Raw genomic sequence first — 19820 nt, forward strand, 5'->3', positions numbered from 1 at the left:
TGAATCATATGGAGGAAAGTGCATTCTTTGTCCCCCGGATGTGAGACTTTTATTCTTAGAGAACGCTACAAAGAAACCTAATAGGTGTATTTTTCAAAGAGTCTGACCAAAGCCCCCTGCTGTGTGTGTGCGTGTGTGTGTGTGTGTGTGTGTCTTGAGTGTAAAATTAAGCTTGTTTTCTTTCAGCATCATGATTGGAAAAGAGTGATTCTTTGGTTTCTACTTTGCTCTTTGCTTTAATGCTTCCTCCCAGATGCTTCTATGCTGCTCATACCAGAACTGCAACATGATCATAAGCAGACATGTCGCCCTTTCTTTTCTTTCTTTTTTTTTTTTTTAAAAACAAAAAGATGGTTGCATCCTGGCTATTTCAGAGTGAGCGCACCACAGGCAGGTTTAAGCTCCTGGGATCTGTTAAACTGATGCCCGGTGGTGGGAAGGACCACACGGAGCAGCAGCAGCAGCTTTAAGTGTGGTGCTGCTGCAGAAAACCTGACACTGCTGTGTGTTTGCATATCCATCTGTATGCTTTTGAATGATATCTGACTGGTATTTGCTGTGGGCTTTCTGCTTTAACTGAAGACATGCTGTATGCAGGCTTTTATTGATTTCTTTGCACCGGGTGAATGTATTAATCACACATCAGTGACAGAAAGCCATTACTGACCGAGCTCTCTCTCTTCCATCTGTCTCATTATGTTCAATCAGCAGCAGGAGGAGCAGCTTCAACAGGTAAGCGATTTTACGTTTGATTGATTGTGCTTAGATGGTATTTATTTACTGCAGGAGGTAGATATGAAGGAGCTGATCTCTGTTCCATTTAATGTTAAATTACTTTTATATTATTTCTGATTTGCTGCAGGTGTATTAAAGAGTCTGGAGTGTACCACATGAATTGAATGTTTAAATCTGTTCATTTAACAACTAAAACACAGCTCTTTAAAAATGTGATCACAGCTGCACTGAAATGTTGCATTTATGTACGAAAAGTTAAAAACAAACTTATGTAATGTGTAAATATAATCATTTTACATGAATAATTATTTGAATTAATCTGTCTTTAAAGTATTTATAAAGTTTTTAAAAATAGCACTGCACAACCCGTCACCATCAGGAGAAACAAAACCCATCTGAGGCAGCGTCGTGGCAAAGAATCCGAGCTCATGCAGTTTGAGCCCATTTTAAACATGTTTAAGGGGAAAATTAATTATTATATGATTTATGTACATTTATGAGTAACATTCATTTAGTTAAGTTTATGGTTTTCATTCATTATTTAATCCTTGAATATGGAATTAACTTTTCGAGCATTAAACATGTTTGCATGATTTAAAAGTATCACACTTAATGGATTATGATTATACATTATTAATGTAATAAGTATATTCTAGTGGAACACTCCAGATGTGTGTGTGTGTGTGTGTGTGTGTGTGTGTGTGTGTGTGTGTGTGTGTGTGTGTGTGTGTGTGTGTGTGTGTGTGTGTGTGTGTGTGTTTAGAGGGGTGGGATACTTTATTTTCCAGCTCAGGGAGACTTTCTGCCACATTTTAATCACTCATTCTTTTACAATTCAAACACATACATCAGTGGTCTGTTTATTATGTTCACTGGAATGCGTCATGTCTCTGTCTGTCACCCAAATGTGATGCATTATTGTCCATTTCATTTAGTTTAATGTGAACTCACGTTTTCCATCTTTAATCACTTCTCAGTTCGTGGTCTTGCATTCTCACCGCTCACAGCTGTCTGAGTTTCTGGTGTTTGTTCGGGGTAATCAGTCATTTATTTTCCCTCATCACTTCTTTGATTATTCTTTTCTTTCATTGGGGAGATGGATAACGAGTGCTGCTGTGAATGTCACCATTAATCTGCTTTCCAAACAAATTAGCGAGGCCTGGTTCTGGAGTCCGCGGTGAGTTTGGATTTGCAGAGCTCGATCTGCATGGAGCAGCTGGGAAGGACGTTGACTTCATGGAAGCTTTCTGCTCTCTGGACCCAGGAAGCAAGGCGATGGGAGAGTGTGGGAAGAGACTAAGTGACTCTTCATGGGTCTCCGAAGACCTCAGCTGCGGGCCAGAGATTAGACGGGATGTGCAGGCCAGCAGGGGGAGCCCTGAGTGGGCTGGAGCTGCAGATCCTCAGAGGGCCATCAGCCTCGACGCCTCCGAGTGCCTGACTGAAATGAGCAGCCTCTCTGGAATGTCTTTAGTCCGCAGCACGGCTTTGGAGGACCTGACATCCATTGGTGACAGAAGCTTGGGGGTGACACAGGGAGATGAGCTAATTTCTGAACAAACGAATGATGGATGGACTGCTGAAGGAGCTGCTTTAAAGCCCCTCAGTGACTCTGGATGTGAAAATATCACATCAGAAACACGCCAAGCTCCTCATAAACAAAGTGTGTTCCAGTCTAGCTTTGATTCAGAAGACCTTCATCCAGCCTCTATTTCCAAGAAGCATCGCCTTTTTACCAAATTGCCGTCTGACACGGCAGCTGCAAACAGCGGTGACTCATCCTTACATACAGCCAGCTATTCAAAGCCTGATGTTTCTAATGACTCAGAGATGAGGAGCAGTGTGGCTCAGACCACCAGCACCGCTGAGCTCCAGAAAACACCCCCCCAAAGCACCCCAGCCAGAAAGTCTTTGGTGCCGGTCGCTGTTTTCAAAGGTCTGTGCCCTGTCATGTTCACCAGTTCAGAACCAGTCCTCTTCAGTTACCTCCTTCCACTCCTTTGATTTCCAGCGCAGCTCCTGCTCTGTGTTATGCAGCACTCTCCCTCCGAACTGTTTCTATGGACGTTAACTTTGACCCGAGGGGAAGCTTGTCGTCCTCCCTTCCCCCACTTTAGCTTTTTTCTTTCATCTCTCCATCTCTGCTCACTTTGCTGGTTATGCAGCCCTAAGAGCCACTTTTCTGTTTCATGTGTTTTCTTGCATGCTGCATACCCAACATCACTCATTTCACTTTTCACGAGAATGCATTCAGGCACACTCGCGGAAGCAAAAGTCTCAGCTTATTGCACTTGGGTGGATATAACCAAATAATTATAGATATTAAACTTTAAAAAATGGGCCAGAAGCTAAAGTTTCTTTCCGTTTCTTCTCTATAGCTCAAGCAAAGATGGATAACGGCGATAAGGTACGTGACCTGCGGCATTATTTAGGTTCTGTCTCATTTCTTTAAGCCTTTACTGGTTACAGATAATCCTGGTTTATTAAAACTTTGGGTCTGTTTTTTTCTTTTAGCTAACTTGTATACAGAGCATCAAACACTACAAATTATTAACTATATCTCGTACAAATACTGTGTGTAGAGCACCTTCCAGGTACAGCTTTGACCTATTAATAGGTGCAGAGTAACAGACTAAAAACATACGAGTATTTCACTCAAACTGAAGCAACGTTCTCTGTCACACCAAGAAACAGATTCGATTAGATTAATTCCATTAAAATGCTTCAAAAGGCACCAATAGCACAAGTCTGGTGGGCTCCAATTAGTGGAGGTGATTCCTAATAATAGACAGCCATACCACAACCTGCCCCTGTGTGCAGGAGGGAGGGTGAACTCGAAAACAATTCACCCAGTCTGAATGAAGGCAAAGGCCTCGCTCTTTCGGTCGCTACCCAAAGCTCATAGCCATACGTAGATCGACCGGTAAATCGACAGCTTTGCTTTCACCACCACCCCTCTTCACCACGACAGACCAGTGCAGCATCCACATCACTGCAGACCAATCTGTCTGTCAATCTCCCGCTCCTATTTCCTGTCACTCGTGAACAAGACCCCGAGACTCCTTGTATATATGCTGTTTAAAGAGAAAAGAGAGGCCAGGCTGTGGTCTTTGCAATGATTTTAGCTAAATAATCATATCTCTGTGACAGTTACAGTACTTTTATTCTTACAAAATGGAAGTATTTAAGGAAATTCGACACTACATATATTTTAAACCAAAAAACAATATTCCTGTCTGTAATATGTGACCAAATGTTTGTGTAGATAAAAGACCCAAGTTAGAATAAACCACAGCATCATAAAAATCCTTCATTTTTCTCATCTTTCAGTTGTTTAATCATTCTTTTGTGTTGTGGTCATTGCCATCAGATCTTTTGTTTTTCATTCATTTCTTCCTCTTCATTACAAAGACTCAAACTGCCACCACACCAACCTCTTCCCCTAAAAGACCATCCATAACCACCAAGGGCAACAAATCACCCGCATCCTCCCGAAACGGCCACAGCTCGATCCCCATTAAAGTCAGCAGCACAGGGCCCAGGCAGCCCGGAGTAAGTACAGGTCTGAGATGTGAGCCGACTGATTGATGCTCAGCTTTCTTCACCCTCGCTCACTGAAGTTGTTTGAAAGGCTCAAAGAAAAACCTGGACTGGAATGCACCCAAACCCGATTCGTTCTTCTGTTATCACCAAACATTATACTGAGTAAATCCTCATCAGTTCATCGCTGATTAGTTTGCAGTGTTACTGTGGTCAAACAAACCAAGTCTCTGTGCAGGAAACTAAACTGCTGTTGATAATTTTCAGAGCGGTGCAAAGTCTCAAACTCCAGGGGCCAAAACATCTGCCAAAACTGCACCAGGTATGAGCAGAGGACGCCTTCCATTTTTATTTTACTGATTTTAGCACGGCAGTCTAAAGAGGACTATATGAACAACATCATTTAAACCTAAAACATGCTTTTTTATAACAAAGGTTTTGACTGTAAATGTAAATGCAGTATTTTGTTTAGTTTTTCATTTTTGCTGTGTTAGATTGAGCTGGTTTGCAGACGGCGATTGCTCATTTCAGTGTTGTTTTTATTTTTTAAATATTTTTCCAGAGTCATTATTTACATTGTTGACCCTTCCTCCTTCCTCCTTATGCAGTTTTCTGAGGCATCAGCTTCTGGGCCATTAATCAGGATTTAGTGCTGGGAGATGTGTATTCCTTGACTGGTTGATGAGTGGTTGTTGCAGGTTGCTGGCTGTCACCGGGTGAAGATGGTCATAAAGAGCATGCTGCCCTAAAAACGTCCTTGTGATTGCTTCGGTTGGTAGCAGATTGTCGCGGTCAAGTTGTAGACTTGTCTGCAACACTGAGTGGCAATGAAACTCGTAGCTCAAGTGCAAAGTGAAACAGAAGTGAAAGGAAAGGTTGTGCTTTACTGTTGCAACCAACATGTTTCAGATGGTTTTGGTGCAGTGCCAAATACTGGACCTCTTTGGGACCAACTTCACCTAGTGACTGCCAGCAATTTCCAGCAACCACTTGCCCCCCGGTTGGAGAATACACATTTTTTTTTGCCCCAAGTGGCCGGTGTTTGTCAGGGACAAGTCTCTAGGTCTGTGAGGCTTACATGGATCAGAGATCATCAAATTAACATTTTGGATTCATGGTCAGGAAACGGCCAAGATCCAATCAAGAATCAACGGACTCTTCGTGCATATGGGAGAGAGTTATAATGCTTATAATGCATTTTTAAGTTTAAATGATTATTTTAATATAGTCCACACATGTTCCCTATTTTTAGGAGTAATAGTTAAGAGTTGCTTATGATGTGTCATATTTTTTGTGATACAGCTAGTGCCAAGAAACCCCCCACTCCAAAAGATGAAAAAGGTAAAAATCTAAAGAAAATCATTAGAAATCACTTCCAGCCTCGCATGGCCACGATGCCACAGTCTGATCTGGTTTTTCCAAATCAAACTTGGTCCGCTTCTAGCCAGTAGCGCTCCTACTATGTATTTATTTTTTATTATTTTCATGACTATATCCATGACTCACCATGCTTAAACCTCCTAACCTGTAACTTCTCTGGTTGCTTAAGATGCCAAGAGTGGACAGAGCAGCCCTGGCACTCCCAAATCCCCTGCTAGCCAGTCAAATTCTGCTGAGGCCAACAAAGTGAAGAAGGTTGCTGTGGTGCGCTCCACACCCAAATCCCCGGGCTCGATGAAGAGCCGCCAGCCGGCTCCTCTGGCCGCCGCGGCGCCGCTGCCGGACCTGAAGAACGTCAAGTCCAAGATCGGCTCCACGGAAAACATCAAACATCAGCCTGGGGGTGGGAAGGTAACCTGACAATACTCTGACAAGACCCCTTTACAGAGTTTTAATATTCATATGGCCCCAGTTGTTTACTTTTATCTGCTTCTACAAGGATTCATAGTCTTTACAGGAAGTGGCCTCTTGGTGGGTGAAGATACTGGAAAGCTGTTTTTAACATTATAGGCTTTGATTTTAGTGCAATTTTCCACTTTTAATCACTAAATTTTCATGTTTTGGTCTGGCTAACAGACCAAGAGTGGCCAGATATACTGCTGCAGAAGCGTCGAGGGTCAAACCACATATAAAATGGTCAAACGTTCTCACCTCACACCCTCACATTCAGCTGATGCTGCTGCATGATAACTTAATGATGCCGTGCAACATTTTACCTTCATGCTATGAATATTTTCTGAGTAATACCTCCTCAAAGTGCATATGAGTGGTTTGGATTTATGAGTACAGGTCTCATCCATGCACGTGAAATCTGCAGCTCTGAAAAACTGTTCAAAAACTGTGCTTCAGTTTTACGCGCACTGTCACCGTCTCGAGCCAGAGTCTAGTGGGATATATCATAGCTTCAGTAACTGCACCGATTTAAAGCCGATGAGGTGGAGGAACTCTGAAGGTTTTCTGAGAATTCACTGGAGAAAACTTTGAAAAGTGCATTTTGGGTCCTATCACCATGTGGGCTGATCAAAACAGGTTATAGCAAATGAAAGGTCTCATTTTTGCCTAAATATTCATAGTATAGAGGTCAGCTTTTGCATGGCTTCGCTAGATACAGTTATCATTCAAAAACATGAGCTGATTTTTATATACCTAGTATCTGATCAGAGTTGCTCAGTCCCATAATTAATAGCATGACAACACTTCAGAATATCTGCCATAGATTAAGGAGCTGGTTAAAAAGTACTCCTGTGTATGATGGGTTAAGGCCCTGACCCTTTGCTCTTCCTTTCTCTCATCCTTTCCCCTTTGCACATGTGCATCAGTCTCGACCTACTTGGTAAAACAGTCTGTGTCGCTTGTTAGTATAATTTTGTACTGTATTTTCCAGAGCAGATTTGCTCTAGATTTTTATTAGCTCCACTGGTAGTTTTATTATTTGCCAAGGCAGCTGTGAAGAGGATGAAGATAACGTACTTGTGCAGGTATGGAGATTTGTAGCAGAGAGGGCAGAGGACTTTTTAACCAGACTGTTTAACACAACCATGGTGAGTGAGAGGATGCCTGAGGAATTGAGAAGAAATGTGCTGGTGCTGATTTTCAGGCTGATGTGGAGAGCTGTAGGAACTACAGAGGGATGAATCTGATCAGCCACATCATAGAGATCTGGGAGAGAGAGCTGTGGAAGCTAAGCTGAGAAGAGAGGTGTTGGTCACTGAGCAGCAGGATGGCTTCATGCTGAGAAAGAACTCTGCAGATGTGATGTTTGGTTTGAGAGTGTTGATGGAGAAGTTAGAGAAGGTCAAAAGGAGCTTCACTGTGTCTTTGTGGATCCAGACAGAGCAGATGCTAAGAAAGGAACAGTGGAACTGCATGAAGAAGGCAGGAGTGGCTGAGAAATATGTGAGGGTGGTGCAGGACATGTATGACGACAGAGACGGTGGTGAGGTGTGCAGGAGTGACAGATGGATCCAAGGAGGAAGTAGGATTACACCAGAGATCTGCTCTGAGCTCCTTCTTGTTTGCAGTGGTGATAGACAGGCTGACTGATGAGGTCAGCAGGGGTCTCTGTGCACTATGATGTTCATGGATGACCCTGTGATCTGTAGTGAGAGTAGGGAGCAGGTGGAGGAGAGCCTGGAGAGGTGGAAGTATGCTCTGGAGAGAAGAGGAATGAATGTAGAAGCAAGACAGAAACCATGGGTATAAATGAGAATGAGACAGGTGGAAAGGTGAAGGTGGATGAGTTTAAATACCTGGGGTCAACCATCCAAAGCAACAGACGGACAGTGCACAAGAGTAGAAGAGAGAGCAGGCAGGGTGGAGCGGGTGGAGATGAGTGTCTGGGATGATCTGTGACTGAAGGAGAGCAGCAAGAGGGAAAGGGAAGATTTACAAGATGGTAGTGAGACCTGCTGTGATGGATGGTTTGGAGACAGTGGCACTGACACAAAGACAGGAGGTGGCAGAGCTGAAGATGTTCAGGTCTTCACTGGGAGTGAGCAGGATGGAGAAATTAGTCCATCAGAGGGACAGCTCAGGCTGAGTAATTTGGAGATAAAGTCAGAGAGGCTGAGATGTTTTGGACACATGCACAGGAGGGATGGTGGATATTCTGGAGAAAGGATGATGAAGATGGAGCTGCCAAGCGGGAGGAAAAGAGGAAGACCTCAGAGGAGGTTCATGGATGCAGTGAAGGAGGACATGCAGAGGGTTGGTGTGACAGAGGAGGATGCTGGGATAGGGGGAGATGGAGGAAGACGATCTGCTGTGGCGCACCCTAAAGGGAGCAGTCAAAAGATGATGATGATTTGTCGAGGCAAGATTTCAGGTCATTCTGTAGGCAATAATGTGACATCTCAGGTCTCAATAGAATAAAGATATTTCCTGTGAATCTTCATTGTATTTAAGTTAGTTTGGTAAGAACCGAATGTAATGGCAGTGATTTCCTTTTTTATTTTTAAAGTCTAGTTATTATTATTATTGTATTTGTTTCAGTTAATGGAAAGTTTTTCACATCTGGTTTAAGTTGTCGTTCAGTATTATGCTACTAAAGTAACCTTCAGAAATGAGTGTGGAGTAAAAGTCCCGTCTGCAGTGTTTCCAGTCTGCAGTGTCAGTGTGTGTGTCTGCTTTTCAGTGTGTATGTATGCGGCACTAGAGGTTTATTTTAGCATTAAAGTCCTGCAGGTCTTTGGTCTAATTTTACTCAGGGTGCAGTCACGTGTCGGATGTTGTGATATTTTTGGACCAAAGTAAAGAATTCAAACTAGAGAGGAGAAAGTCTATGTAGTGATAGGTGAATGGCAGATCAGAGGAAGAGCTGAACGTCTGTATTTGGTCCCGTCTTTGGTGCTGGTCAGTGTTGGGCTGGTGAAGGAACAGAGAAGCAGTGAAGAGCAGCGCACAGTTTGAATTATCGACTCTTTCCTGCATGCAGTTTCACTCCTACACGAGCTTTTCCCCCACTTCTTGAACTCAGCGCGAACCATCGTCTGAACTTTAAATCTAAAAGCTGACATTTTCACTTTTCCAGGTACAAATCCTTGATCAGAAGTTGGACTTTAGTAATGTGCAGTCTAAGTGTGGCTCCAAAGGCAATATCAAACATGTACCCGGTGGCGGCAATGTGAGTAACTGAGGGATGAACTCAACTCCAGACTCTTGAGTATCTCTGCAGTTATGATCATCAAAAACTAACTTTTGGTAAAAGCAAAGTGCTCTCCTGTAATCTGATCTGAAGATGGACTCGGATGTATAATCACAATCTGCTCAATAATCACTAATCAGCATGGACTGTATATAGAAGATGGATGTAGCCACTGTGGCATCACCCATTGGTTTGTGTTTTTCAGCCTTGAGCTGAGCATTTTGAGCTTCGCCACCTGAAACTGAGGTTGATCACGAGGAAGGCCCACCCTGAGTCATACCAGACAGCTACTGACACAATTATGAACTTCCTCTCGCTGTGGAAAAATTAGTATTTTTCCTCCAGTTGCCACACGATTGCTGGAGTTTGCTGGCAGTTGCAAAGAGGTATACAGCGCTGCACTGGAAATCTCCCTGTGATTTGCTTTGGTCACTAGCAGATTACCGCGGTCACACATAGTTTGCTCGGAAGATGGCAACTCGCCTGCAAGCAATCACCAACTGAAACAAGGGGAGGGTTCTCCTTCAGAGTTGTGTCTTACCACTGCAACCAGCACGTTTCCAAAGGCGCAACTTTTATTTTGAAGGTGAACATTGTCGGTTTCTGGTTTGCGTCGCACTTTTTCAAATTTCACTACCACTCGACAAATAGACAAGTGTTTGCAGACAATGTGGCATCTTCCATGCAAACTACGGGTGGCTGCGGCCATGTGTGAGCAACAATGGCAATCACACGAAGGTTTTTGGTGCAGAGCCCTCTTTGACTAATTTCACCCAGTAACAGCAAGTTGATGTATACACAACCAATGTTTGCCAGGTGGTCACTGAGTGGTCTCTAGTCCCCAGTGACTGAGACCTAACCGACCAATCAGACTGCATCAGCAGACTGATGGTGTTTTATGGTAAAATAAGCTCCACTCTAAGAAAAACTAAAGGAAAGGAAAACTGAACTAAAGAGTTTAGCTCCACTCACCGCCGCACATCGAGGACTCTCGTATCTGCATGCCTGCCACGTGACTGGCTGATTAGTTAATCAAGTTATCAAGCAGTTGAACAGGTGTGCCCAACAAAGTGGCTGGTGAGTGTAAATAAACAGAGGAGTCGCCCTCTGCTGGACACAGAATGCAGGTTTAATTCACTTCTGTGTCGGCTTCACTTTTGAGAGCTGGAAGCTACGTCTGTCATTTATATACAGTCTGTGAAGTTTTTACGTAGTTTTCCTTCTTTCACTAAGATTTAAAGATGTACTTTAATGTGCTAAAACTGGCATCTGTAACATTATATTGGTTGTTTCTGTCTTGAAATACAGGGAAAATCCCACAAAACATTCTGATATTTAAAAATCTGACAGGTATTAGTGCAGCGAGTGCCTCCTCAGGTTGGTTGTGTTGACAAATTTGAGCAAATTGGCAAAAAATACATTTTTGGTATTTGTTTTATTTGAGTTATTTTGTGAGTGCAGTATTTTCTATTTTACTTATATTTCTGTAACTAAATATATTTTTTTCACACTTTGAATCTGTGCTGATGCACTAATCAGGGTCCTGTCGTTGCACTAAAGTCATCAGGAAACCTCAAAGTTTCACACTTTGATTCTTCAAAGTGTGACAAAGTTACAGCTGCCAGCTTTAACGCCTCACTTCCTCCCTTTGGGCTCACTCCCTCCCCTCAACTCTTCCCACTGTATTCCCTGAAGAATTTAATTATTTTTTTTTCCCTGTTGCAGGTTAAAATCCTCGAGAAGAAGCTGGACTTAACCAACGTCCAAGCCCGCTGCGGTTCTAAAGACAACTTAAAGCACACACCTGGCGGAGGCAAGGTGAGGGAGACTTTAACTTTAAGGAAGTGTCTTTAATTTGAGTTTCACAAGCAGAGGGATTAGTCACACAGCCCGTTGCATCATTTGTAAGCACACTTTAGTTTCTCCTACAAAAAGGTGACTTCCTGTCATTACAGTAGCATCATCCTGATTAATGTCATATGTGTTCTGAAAGTGTTGTGGGGACCGACAAAGGCAACGTAAAAACACCAAATCTCTATAATCCTGTGTTGAGAATTTTGTTCGGGAATGACTCGGTGGAGTCTCGGGCTCCACCTCCAGCCTCACTGCTCACCATGACTCAAACGGTCTCTTCCCCTCACCTGTGCCCTTTTCCAGGTACAAATGTCAAAATCAGAAGTTGGACTTTAGTAATGTGCAGTCTAAGTGTGGCTCCAATCTCTGCAGTTATGGTCATCTTCAGCCAGACTGAAGGCTTTCAGAGGTTTTCAAACACAAGCACACCTACTGAAACTATAATGAAAGTTTGAAGACGTCCGCTTCATTAAAGAGAGGAAGAATGAATCCACTCATTTTTCCTCTCTTTAATGAAGCGGACGTCTTCAATAAAGAGAGGAAGAATGAATCCACTCATTTTTATTTATTTACAAAGTCTGTGAAAAGAGGAGTCGCGGTAAATGATCTGAGTTCTGACCGAAATAAGGGTGATTGTCACGTCATATATAAAAACAATAACAAGTTCTGAACATTTGTGTCCAGAAACATAAAGTAATAAATGAAAGGTTGTGAGTTGTTCACTAAAGTCTGAGAGACTCATGCAATAAATAATCACTCCTTAATAAGGTCAAATTCTTTGTCCATCCACTAATCATCTCCGTATACTGCTGCAGAGTTATATCAAAAATAAGTTATATCTGCTCAAGGGCCATTTTATTAGGTACACCTTGGTAGACCCAGGTCAGAACTGCTTTAGTTCTTCATGGCAGAGATTCCAGAAAGATTTTGGTCCATATTCATATGATAGCATCATGATGATCCAAGTCCTTGTGGATGCTTAACCCTAATTTGGAGAAAGGCAACACAGATTTTGATGTTTGGCCTTTGGAACAATTTCATAATGTTCTGCCTGGTTAGAGTTGTCACCTATGATGACTCAGCCCTCAGAGTTTCTTACAGTTTGAAAACCTCTGAAATACTTTGTCTGATTGTAATGGCTTCAGCGCACCAGCATGGTGATGTGGGGGTATCTCCTCATCGTGAGGTTGTCTCTGCAGTTCAGACCCTCACACAGAGGCTTTCTTTCCTTTATAATCAGTCACAGTCAGCTCTCACTGCCCTGAGCCTCAAACTCATCCCTCCAGCATCTCACGTCCTCTCCAGCGATGGTCCTCACAGCTCATTGCTTTCTCCGGGATAACTCTGTTTCTTTCTTTGTTTTTTTTCCCCCACATTTCAACTTTCAGGTGCAAATTCTTGATAAGAAGTTGGACTTAAGCAATGTGCAGTCCCGCTGTGGCTCCAAAGATAATATAAAACATGTACCCGGTGGTGGCAATGTGAGTAGAGGTGTGCAGCTGCTGCCACAAACTGATCTTTATGCTTCTACTGAATGCATCTTCAGAAAGGAGCACCAATCCTCCTGTCTGTGTCCAGCCCTTCTGACCTCCATGCTCCCAAAACTCCCCAAACTCTGACCCGTCAGCTTCTCCTATTAACAGTGTTACCATTAAACTTATGAAGTGATCTGAGCATTTCATACTTGAACAGCACTAAACCAGCACTTGTTTCACCGGTTTAGATGCTCCGAGTCGTCTTAGTTTAGTGGATCTACGGTGTTATGTGATGCTCATGGTCTCATGTAAGCCTCTGTTGAATCTTTGCCCCCAAACTGACATGCATGGATCCTGTTTGTGGACGTTTTTAATTTAAAAACCCTGATGGCCTTGATGTGCAGTGAACTAATCGTGTCCATAGTGTCCTGATAAGGAGTCTCAGCAGGGTAACAAAGAGCCTCTGTCCTCGGCTTCGCCTCCAAACTGTGCCTGTTGTCGTCCACACTGAGGTGACCTCAGCTCACAGAGAGACTGAGTGCTTTGTGCTCGCAGATAAATGCCAAGATGACATCATCCAGCCATGCACTGTGATGCACTGTGATGCATGGATGGTGAAATCTGGCTTTTATCTGCTAGAGAATGCAGAAGATGATCACTCATTTCTCTGCATTGGGGTAAGGCTGCAGCACTCAGATGTTATTATAAACAGTGAATCAAATCTGTTATTAATCTGTGTTTTACTCCAGAAGCTTTTCTAGAAAGCAGCTTTAATGAACTGAGTTTGTTAACATGGGGGAAAGTCTGTTTGCTTCAGGTGCAAAAGACTGACCATATAATGTTTTTGTTGCACAAAGGAAACTTTAAAATTTAAGATCGAGGTACTCTTCAGTATCTGAAGATGTGACCTTTGAGATGGAGGAGCTTGGCCATTCAGGGGGGGACAGGCTCAGAGTAGAGCCACTGCTCCTTCACATTGAGTACATTAGCATCCACAGAGGGCGCCTCCTGGGTGGGTTGTTTCGAGCACGTCCACCTGGGAGGAGGCCCCGGAGTAGACACACTAGTGAGATCGTATCTCTTGGCTGGCTCGGGAACGCCTCAGTGTCCCTCCAGGAGAGCTGGAGGAGGTCTGAGTGTCTCTACTGCCCACACGACACCGTCCTGTAACCAAAAACTCAAAGTTTGCTAAACCTGCTTTCAGGAATGGTTTCTAAGACTAACAGGGTCATTTCCTCTGAGGCTGCATGCAGGGCGACTTCACAGCTTCTTACTCTGGAAACTATTTGTGCTTCTTTGTTTTTCTCGCTCAGGTCCAAATCGTGCACAAAAAGATCGATCTGAGCAACGTTACTTCCAAGTGTGGATCGAAGGCCAACATTCATCACAAGCCGGGTAAAATATTGTTTGTATTTTGTGATATATTGAATTTTAGGTTGCAGCAGAATATATGACAAAATACTCGTGGCTCACAGGCTAACTTACTGGCTTCTGCAGCTCTGCTTATTTTTGAGTATTTTAACATTCTTGTACTGGTACTGAGTACTTCTTCCACTTCTGTCATAATTATACTTTACCCTCATCTTTATTAGGTGGTGGAAATGTTGAGATCAAAAACGAGAAGCTGGAGTTTAAAGTCCAGTCCAAAGTCGGCTCTCTGGATAACATCGGCCACATTCCTGGAGGCGGACAGAGAAAGGTAAAATAAAAAAGCAGGAGCGCCTCTGTGGGTAAAAACGAGCACAGTGACGCCTCGTGGGTCTGTGTGGAGCCAAATCTGAGCCAAGAGCTTTCATAAAAAAAAAATTTAAAAAATGAAATTAGAAAAATAAATATTTTGATCTCGACTGAAAAATCTGCAGAAGCTTTTTGCTCTTTATGAATTCAGCTCAGTATGGAAAACACCAAATCACATCCTGGAGTGAAACTGATCTGAAAACGTAATAAAGGAAAAAAAAAGATAGGCATAAAATTCGCAACTAAAAATTAAGACCTCAAGTATCAAAAATATTATATTTACATTAGAACAGAAAATTTTCTTCATGCTGTTTTAGTTTAAAGACATAAACATGCAAAAGTTCAAGGTCAGAATTTGAAAACTGAGATTTTTTTTTTTGTTTGCTTAAAATTGCCAAAACATTAGGCACGATTTGGCCCCACATTCACAGAGCTCAGCTGTTAGAAAAGCAGCTTTCAGCTGAAGCATCACTAACATCTAAACCACAGGAATACAAATACACACAAACACTGCAGTTTTTACTGCTTCGCTTCTTTTGGCATTTCTGCTTTCCCTCCTTTGTTCGAGCTTCCATCGTTTCCATTCTGCTGATTTTCACTTCATTTGAAATTATTGGTTTTTGTTATTGTCAAAATTCATTTCTGTAACAGCGTATTAGAGCCACCGAGGACCAGAGGAAACTATTTTAGATTTAACTTAAGCATTTATGAAAAAAGGCACATTTGAGACAGAATGGGAACATTTATGGGAAAAAAGTGGCAATATATAAGGAAATAACTGGATAAAGTGTGGGAAAAGTAGTGTAAATTTGACAGGTTTTTCTTGTAAATTTCTTTCTGTTTTCTCGTTACTGTCGTAAAGTTGCTGTATTATTCTTGTAAATTTTTGCAGAAGTTTCTGTCGTTCCTCTTTAAATCCTGATTTTATTCTCTGAGTTTTTTTCCTTCCCTCGGCTCCTTGTGGCTCTGATATGTTGTTGTGCATTTGAATTGTTTTGCTTTTTTTTTTTTACATTTCTGTTGAAACCATCACGTTTATTTTTGTTGCATGCCCTTTCATTTCCTTGCTGGGGCTCTGTAGAGGGAGAAGGGGAAAGAAGGAGAGGGAAGCGCCTCAGACAGCCCCTCAGTCCTCTCCCCCGCTGTCACCCCCCCTCAGTCACCTCCGACTGTCCCTTCAGCACCCATCACACCCATCCTGACGAACCCCCTCATAAAGATTGAGGACTCCTGTAAGTACCGACAAGCTGCCGTCGCCATTGCTTCATTTCAGACTCTCAGACACATGACAGCCAATGGGTGGTGAGGATGATGATGATGGTCCCAGAAAAGCATCAGAGGGGATTTTTTTTAAAGGAAATAGTTCTGCATGAAAAATGGTCAAGAATCTGAGTCCAACATCAGTCAGGCTCAGAGGTCGCACCGCAGGGTTTATCAGTCGAGCTGTAAAATAATGCAATATATGCAATATTAGACAAGATATGAGGAAGCTATGGGAGGGGGGGCATGAGCAAAAGTCCAGGGAGAGCAAAGGTGATGAAGATGCTGATGAGGACATCATTCATAAAGTCAGTGTGACACAGTGGTCAGCTCTAACTATAATGGATGGAGACCTCAAATATGCACGTGTGAGCGTCAGCAGCGCCCGAACTCGTCTGATTTATCCTTCGTTTATCCTTCTCTGAGTAAAATGTGGCGACCTCTGACCTTCACCTCTGATCTCACCACAGATTGAGAGCCACAAGCTGAACTTCCGTGAGACGGCCAAGGCCCGCACCGACCACGGCGCCGAGATCATCTCTTTGGAAGACTCCCCCCACCAGCTGAGCACCGTGTCCTCCTCCGGCAGCATCAACATGGCCGACTCTCCGCAGCTCTCCACGCTGGCCGACCAGGTCTCCGCCTCCCTGGCCAAACAAGGCTTGTGAACGCGCCCGCTCTCCGGTCTCCACCTCGACCGCACGACCACGTAGAGGAGTTGTGATGCCTTCCTCGTTACTTTCACAGGACTTTTTTTTTTTTTTCACCCATCACTGTTTATCCTCCACTAACCTTTAAACTCCTGTTGAGGCGTTACTGTTAGAGGTCTGCAGAAAAGAAGCCAGATTAATGTATTTAATATCTCTCTGTGGTCTTTGATCTCTACTTGCTTTAATTTGAACCTTTTGTAAGTGTCCCTTTAAGAGTTGAAGCACCCCAGCAGAGTGAATCCTCCCTCTGAGGATCTCCTTACACCTCCTATAGATCACACTCGGTTTCCCATCCCAGTGACTGAGCGTCAGCTCGTCCACTCATTCTTTTTATTTATTTATTTTTTGATAAAAAGCACTGAACCATGAACATGGAGGTTAATGCAGACTGTTGGGGGTGGGGTAGGGGTGGGGGCAGTTAGTGCTAAAGCAAAAAGATCAGATACAGGGTCTTTGGGGTGGGGTGGAAACAGTAGCAAATATTTCTCATCAAAAAGATGCTTTTAGACCTCACTGCTGTCTTTGCTTTGTGTAGTCCCGACATGTGCTGCACCTCGAGCCGCTGCAGGAGACCGCGGGGCAGGCGGGGAGCCGGAAACGAGACCGCAGACAGAACGCCGGCCGATACGATCGCCTTCCTTTCACTCTACGAGACTCGCTGAGCTCAGATATTCATTCAGAACCACGACAGTGAGATGTTCAGGAAAGGAGGTGCAGGGAGGTGAATGGAGGGGGAAGGAGGTACGGGGAGGGGGTGAGAGAGTTATACTAAAAACAGATGAGACTTAATGGAATGAAAAGGTGAAAGTAAGGAAAGATGCACAGGGCTGAAACATCCATACATGTTATGTTTTAAACTGTGAGTGTGGGGGGTGGGGGGTCATTTATGTGCTGTTGTGCTAGTTAAATACTTCTACAAGGTCTTGTGTTTTTGGAAGGAAGCGGCCCGTTGCTGTGGGGAGGATGAAGCTGTGCTTTGACGTCTTATCTCTCCTTTGTGATGCTTCGCTGCAGCAGCCTCGTCTTTGGGGTCTTGGTTGTTGCCATCTTGGTTTTAGTTCACCAGACATCACCTGTGATGCGTCACTGAGTCAAACGGGTCAGAAACCATCAAAATGACCAGATTTTACATTTAAACCATCCAAATCAGAACGGATGGATTTGACCTGCTCAAACCGAAGCCGACGGCTGAGATCAGCGTTGCTCGTTGGCTTTGAACCTGAGGAGCAGCTTCCTCTGCTCCGCACCTTGATTCACTGCACACATCAGTCATTAGAAACCCCTAATTTCTCTCCTCAGGTTGATCCACTGTCTTCCTGTTGATGGCGGCAGAAGAAGTGGAAACGCGCCGATCACAGTTGCTGCAGGCTGCACTGATGCAGCGTGTAGTGAGGTCACGGTTACGGCGTAGGATTTCAGGAGGGTTCTCGGTGCAGATTTAATACATAAATCCCATTTTACCTGCATAAAACCAGTCCCACTAACACAGGGGCGCCACCATCAGGTGGAATCACATTACAGCAGCAAAATCTATTTTTATGTGTAAAAGTGAAGTGACCCATCATCAGCTCCAGCTGCCTCAGGCGTCAGGAAGTCCCTCCTCCACACCTGGTCACCGTTAGTCTGACCAATAGGCTCTCAGCGTGGTTCATACTTCATCGACACGCCTTCACAGGTTCAGACTTCCACCGCAGAAGTGTTTATTCATTTATGTGGTGGACGCCACGTTGCCGTTCTGTTCACTCTTTTATTTAAACTGGTTTGTTCTATCATTGTTTTTATTTCATATAATTATTGTAAACATACTAAAGATCCCTGTTTTCAGAGGAGGCCTCAGGTGTGCCTCATCGGCCTGTGAATGAATGAATACCTGAGCTCTGTGAGGAGCTGCTGATTCTCTGCGGTCTCATTTCTGACGCGCTCCCCGCGGCGTACCTGAGGGGGGCGTTACCTGGAGTAGAGTAGAGACTTTGTGTTGGGCACAGTTTTATAATCGTACTCTGTGGATATATGACATGTATTTGATATGAAGAAACATTTGTATTGTGCCTGCTACTGTCAGTGTTCATTTTTTTTAATGCTCTGTTGTAAATGCGCTCCAGCTTGAGGAGGGATGGTTAACCTTAAAGTTCATGGCTAAACTGTGAGAAGGCGGCTGATACAGTATTTATGCACTTACAGGTAGGTCGACTAAAGAGGCAGGTGAGGCTGCAGCGGTAACACAAACACCCTCCTCCCCCCCAGCTGTCTTAATGAATCGTTTGTACAGAGAAGATTGTGACTCGTGTTTTCAGCAGAATGACTGTTGCAGCAGGTGGACGGACGATGGACAGTGAAAAGCTCATTAGGCCATTTGTGTTTTAACACATGTGCACCTGAAACACAGGAGCCATCAGCTGGTTGTGTTTCTCGCTCCCTGTACAGTCACAAAAGTGCACTTCATGGCAAAAGTGTGTGGACACAGGAGTCCTGTGCTGCATGCGGCACTTGTGGCTCAGTTATGGCACCGCGGATGGTTTGTGGTGGTCCAAAAGACACGAATGAGGCTTGACATAAGTTACAGGAAGTATTCTGTGGGCCAGAGGTGACCCAAAAGCCACAGCACACCTGAGAGTTGGCAGGTATAAGATGGACCTGTGGCCGAGCTGCAGTAACAGTCAGTTAAAACCAACTTTGGCCCAAAGAAACCTGCAGAATTGGGCCAAACGTGGATTGCTGTCTGGGTTTTGGTGCTTTCTGGCATCTGTTTGATGATGACATCAGTCATTCTCTAAGCATGATTTAGTGTTTAATGAGCTTTTTAAAAGGCGTCTGGATGAAGTAAATAATAACCAAAGGAGAGAACAGCAAGTCTGAGCAGTGCAAACGTGGCGACTGCAGCCACATTTATTCACACCGTGACTAAATCTCTACTATGGCTGCTACCATGTTGGCTTTTTGGAGTCATAAAGTGAGCAGCAGCACAAACAGCCACGCCCCGAACTTTAAGCCTCACCAGTATGCAAATAAAAAAATGGTCACCCCATACAGTAGGTATGAAAAACAAAACTATCCACAGAGGCTAAAACAGTTTTTGTATCAGGCTGTAAACATGCTCATTTCTGCAGTAAATTTGGATGCTTTGACTCACTGCTGGAGTGGGCCTCAAGTGGCCACTAGAGGAACTGCAGTTTAAAAAAATGCAGGAGTTTTTGGAGCTGAAGGACCCAAACTTTGAAAAACAAGGCAGGCAGCTGTGTCCACTTACTTTTGTCCATGCAGTGCATTCGTACTGAGGTCCTTTTTGGTCGCATTTCTGTCAGATTTTCCCACTGGAGAGGAAGTAACCCGTGCCCCTGGAAACAAACCCACTTCACGTGCTCAGAGACGTCCTGGTGTCGACCCGCTGATTCATTGCCCGCATTAAAATGAGTGAAAAAGCTTCTT

The 19820-nt window shown here is 43.7% G+C and overlaps 1 protein-coding gene across 14 annotated transcripts in view; it reads left to right on the forward strand.

Moving 5' to 3' along the window:
* The window catches only part of LOC115798265 (microtubule-associated protein tau-like), a 31892-nt gene extending 15107 nt beyond the window's left edge, over nucleotides 1–16785 (forward strand). For 5 of the 14 annotated variants that reach the window (XM_030755052.1, XM_030755051.1, XM_030755053.1 and 2 more), the window contains 12 exons: nucleotides 709–732; nucleotides 3114–3142; nucleotides 4147–4287; nucleotides 4543–4597; nucleotides 5578–5616; nucleotides 5825–6066; nucleotides 9245–9337; nucleotides 11084–11176; nucleotides 12601–12693; nucleotides 14001–14082; nucleotides 14280–14386; nucleotides 16155–16785. In XM_030755052.1, the coding sequence (XP_030610912.1) occupies nucleotides 709–732; nucleotides 3114–3142; nucleotides 4147–4287; nucleotides 4543–4597; nucleotides 5578–5616; nucleotides 5825–6066; nucleotides 9245–9337; nucleotides 11084–11176; nucleotides 12601–12693; nucleotides 14001–14082; nucleotides 14280–14386; nucleotides 16155–16352 (1196 nt within the window). In that variant the 3' untranslated portion in view covers nucleotides 16353–16785. Of the gene's footprint in view, nucleotides 1–708; nucleotides 733–2321; nucleotides 2672–3113; nucleotides 3143–4146; nucleotides 4288–4542; nucleotides 4598–5577; nucleotides 5617–5824; nucleotides 6067–9244; nucleotides 9338–11083; nucleotides 11177–12600; nucleotides 12694–14000; nucleotides 14083–14279; nucleotides 14387–16154 lie in introns of those variants that run through there. The other 9 variants (XM_030755061.1, XM_030755060.1, XM_030755065.1 and 6 more) reach the window with 5 other exon arrangements.
* Nucleotides 16786–19820: the final 3035 nt, after the last annotated feature.

The sequence above is a fragment of the Archocentrus centrarchus genome, chromosome 19, assembly GCF_007364275.1.
Source record: "Archocentrus centrarchus isolate MPI-CPG fArcCen1 chromosome 19, fArcCen1, whole genome shotgun sequence".
In the NCBI taxonomy this organism is placed as follows: Eukaryota; Metazoa; Chordata; class Actinopteri; order Cichliformes; family Cichlidae; genus Archocentrus; species Archocentrus centrarchus.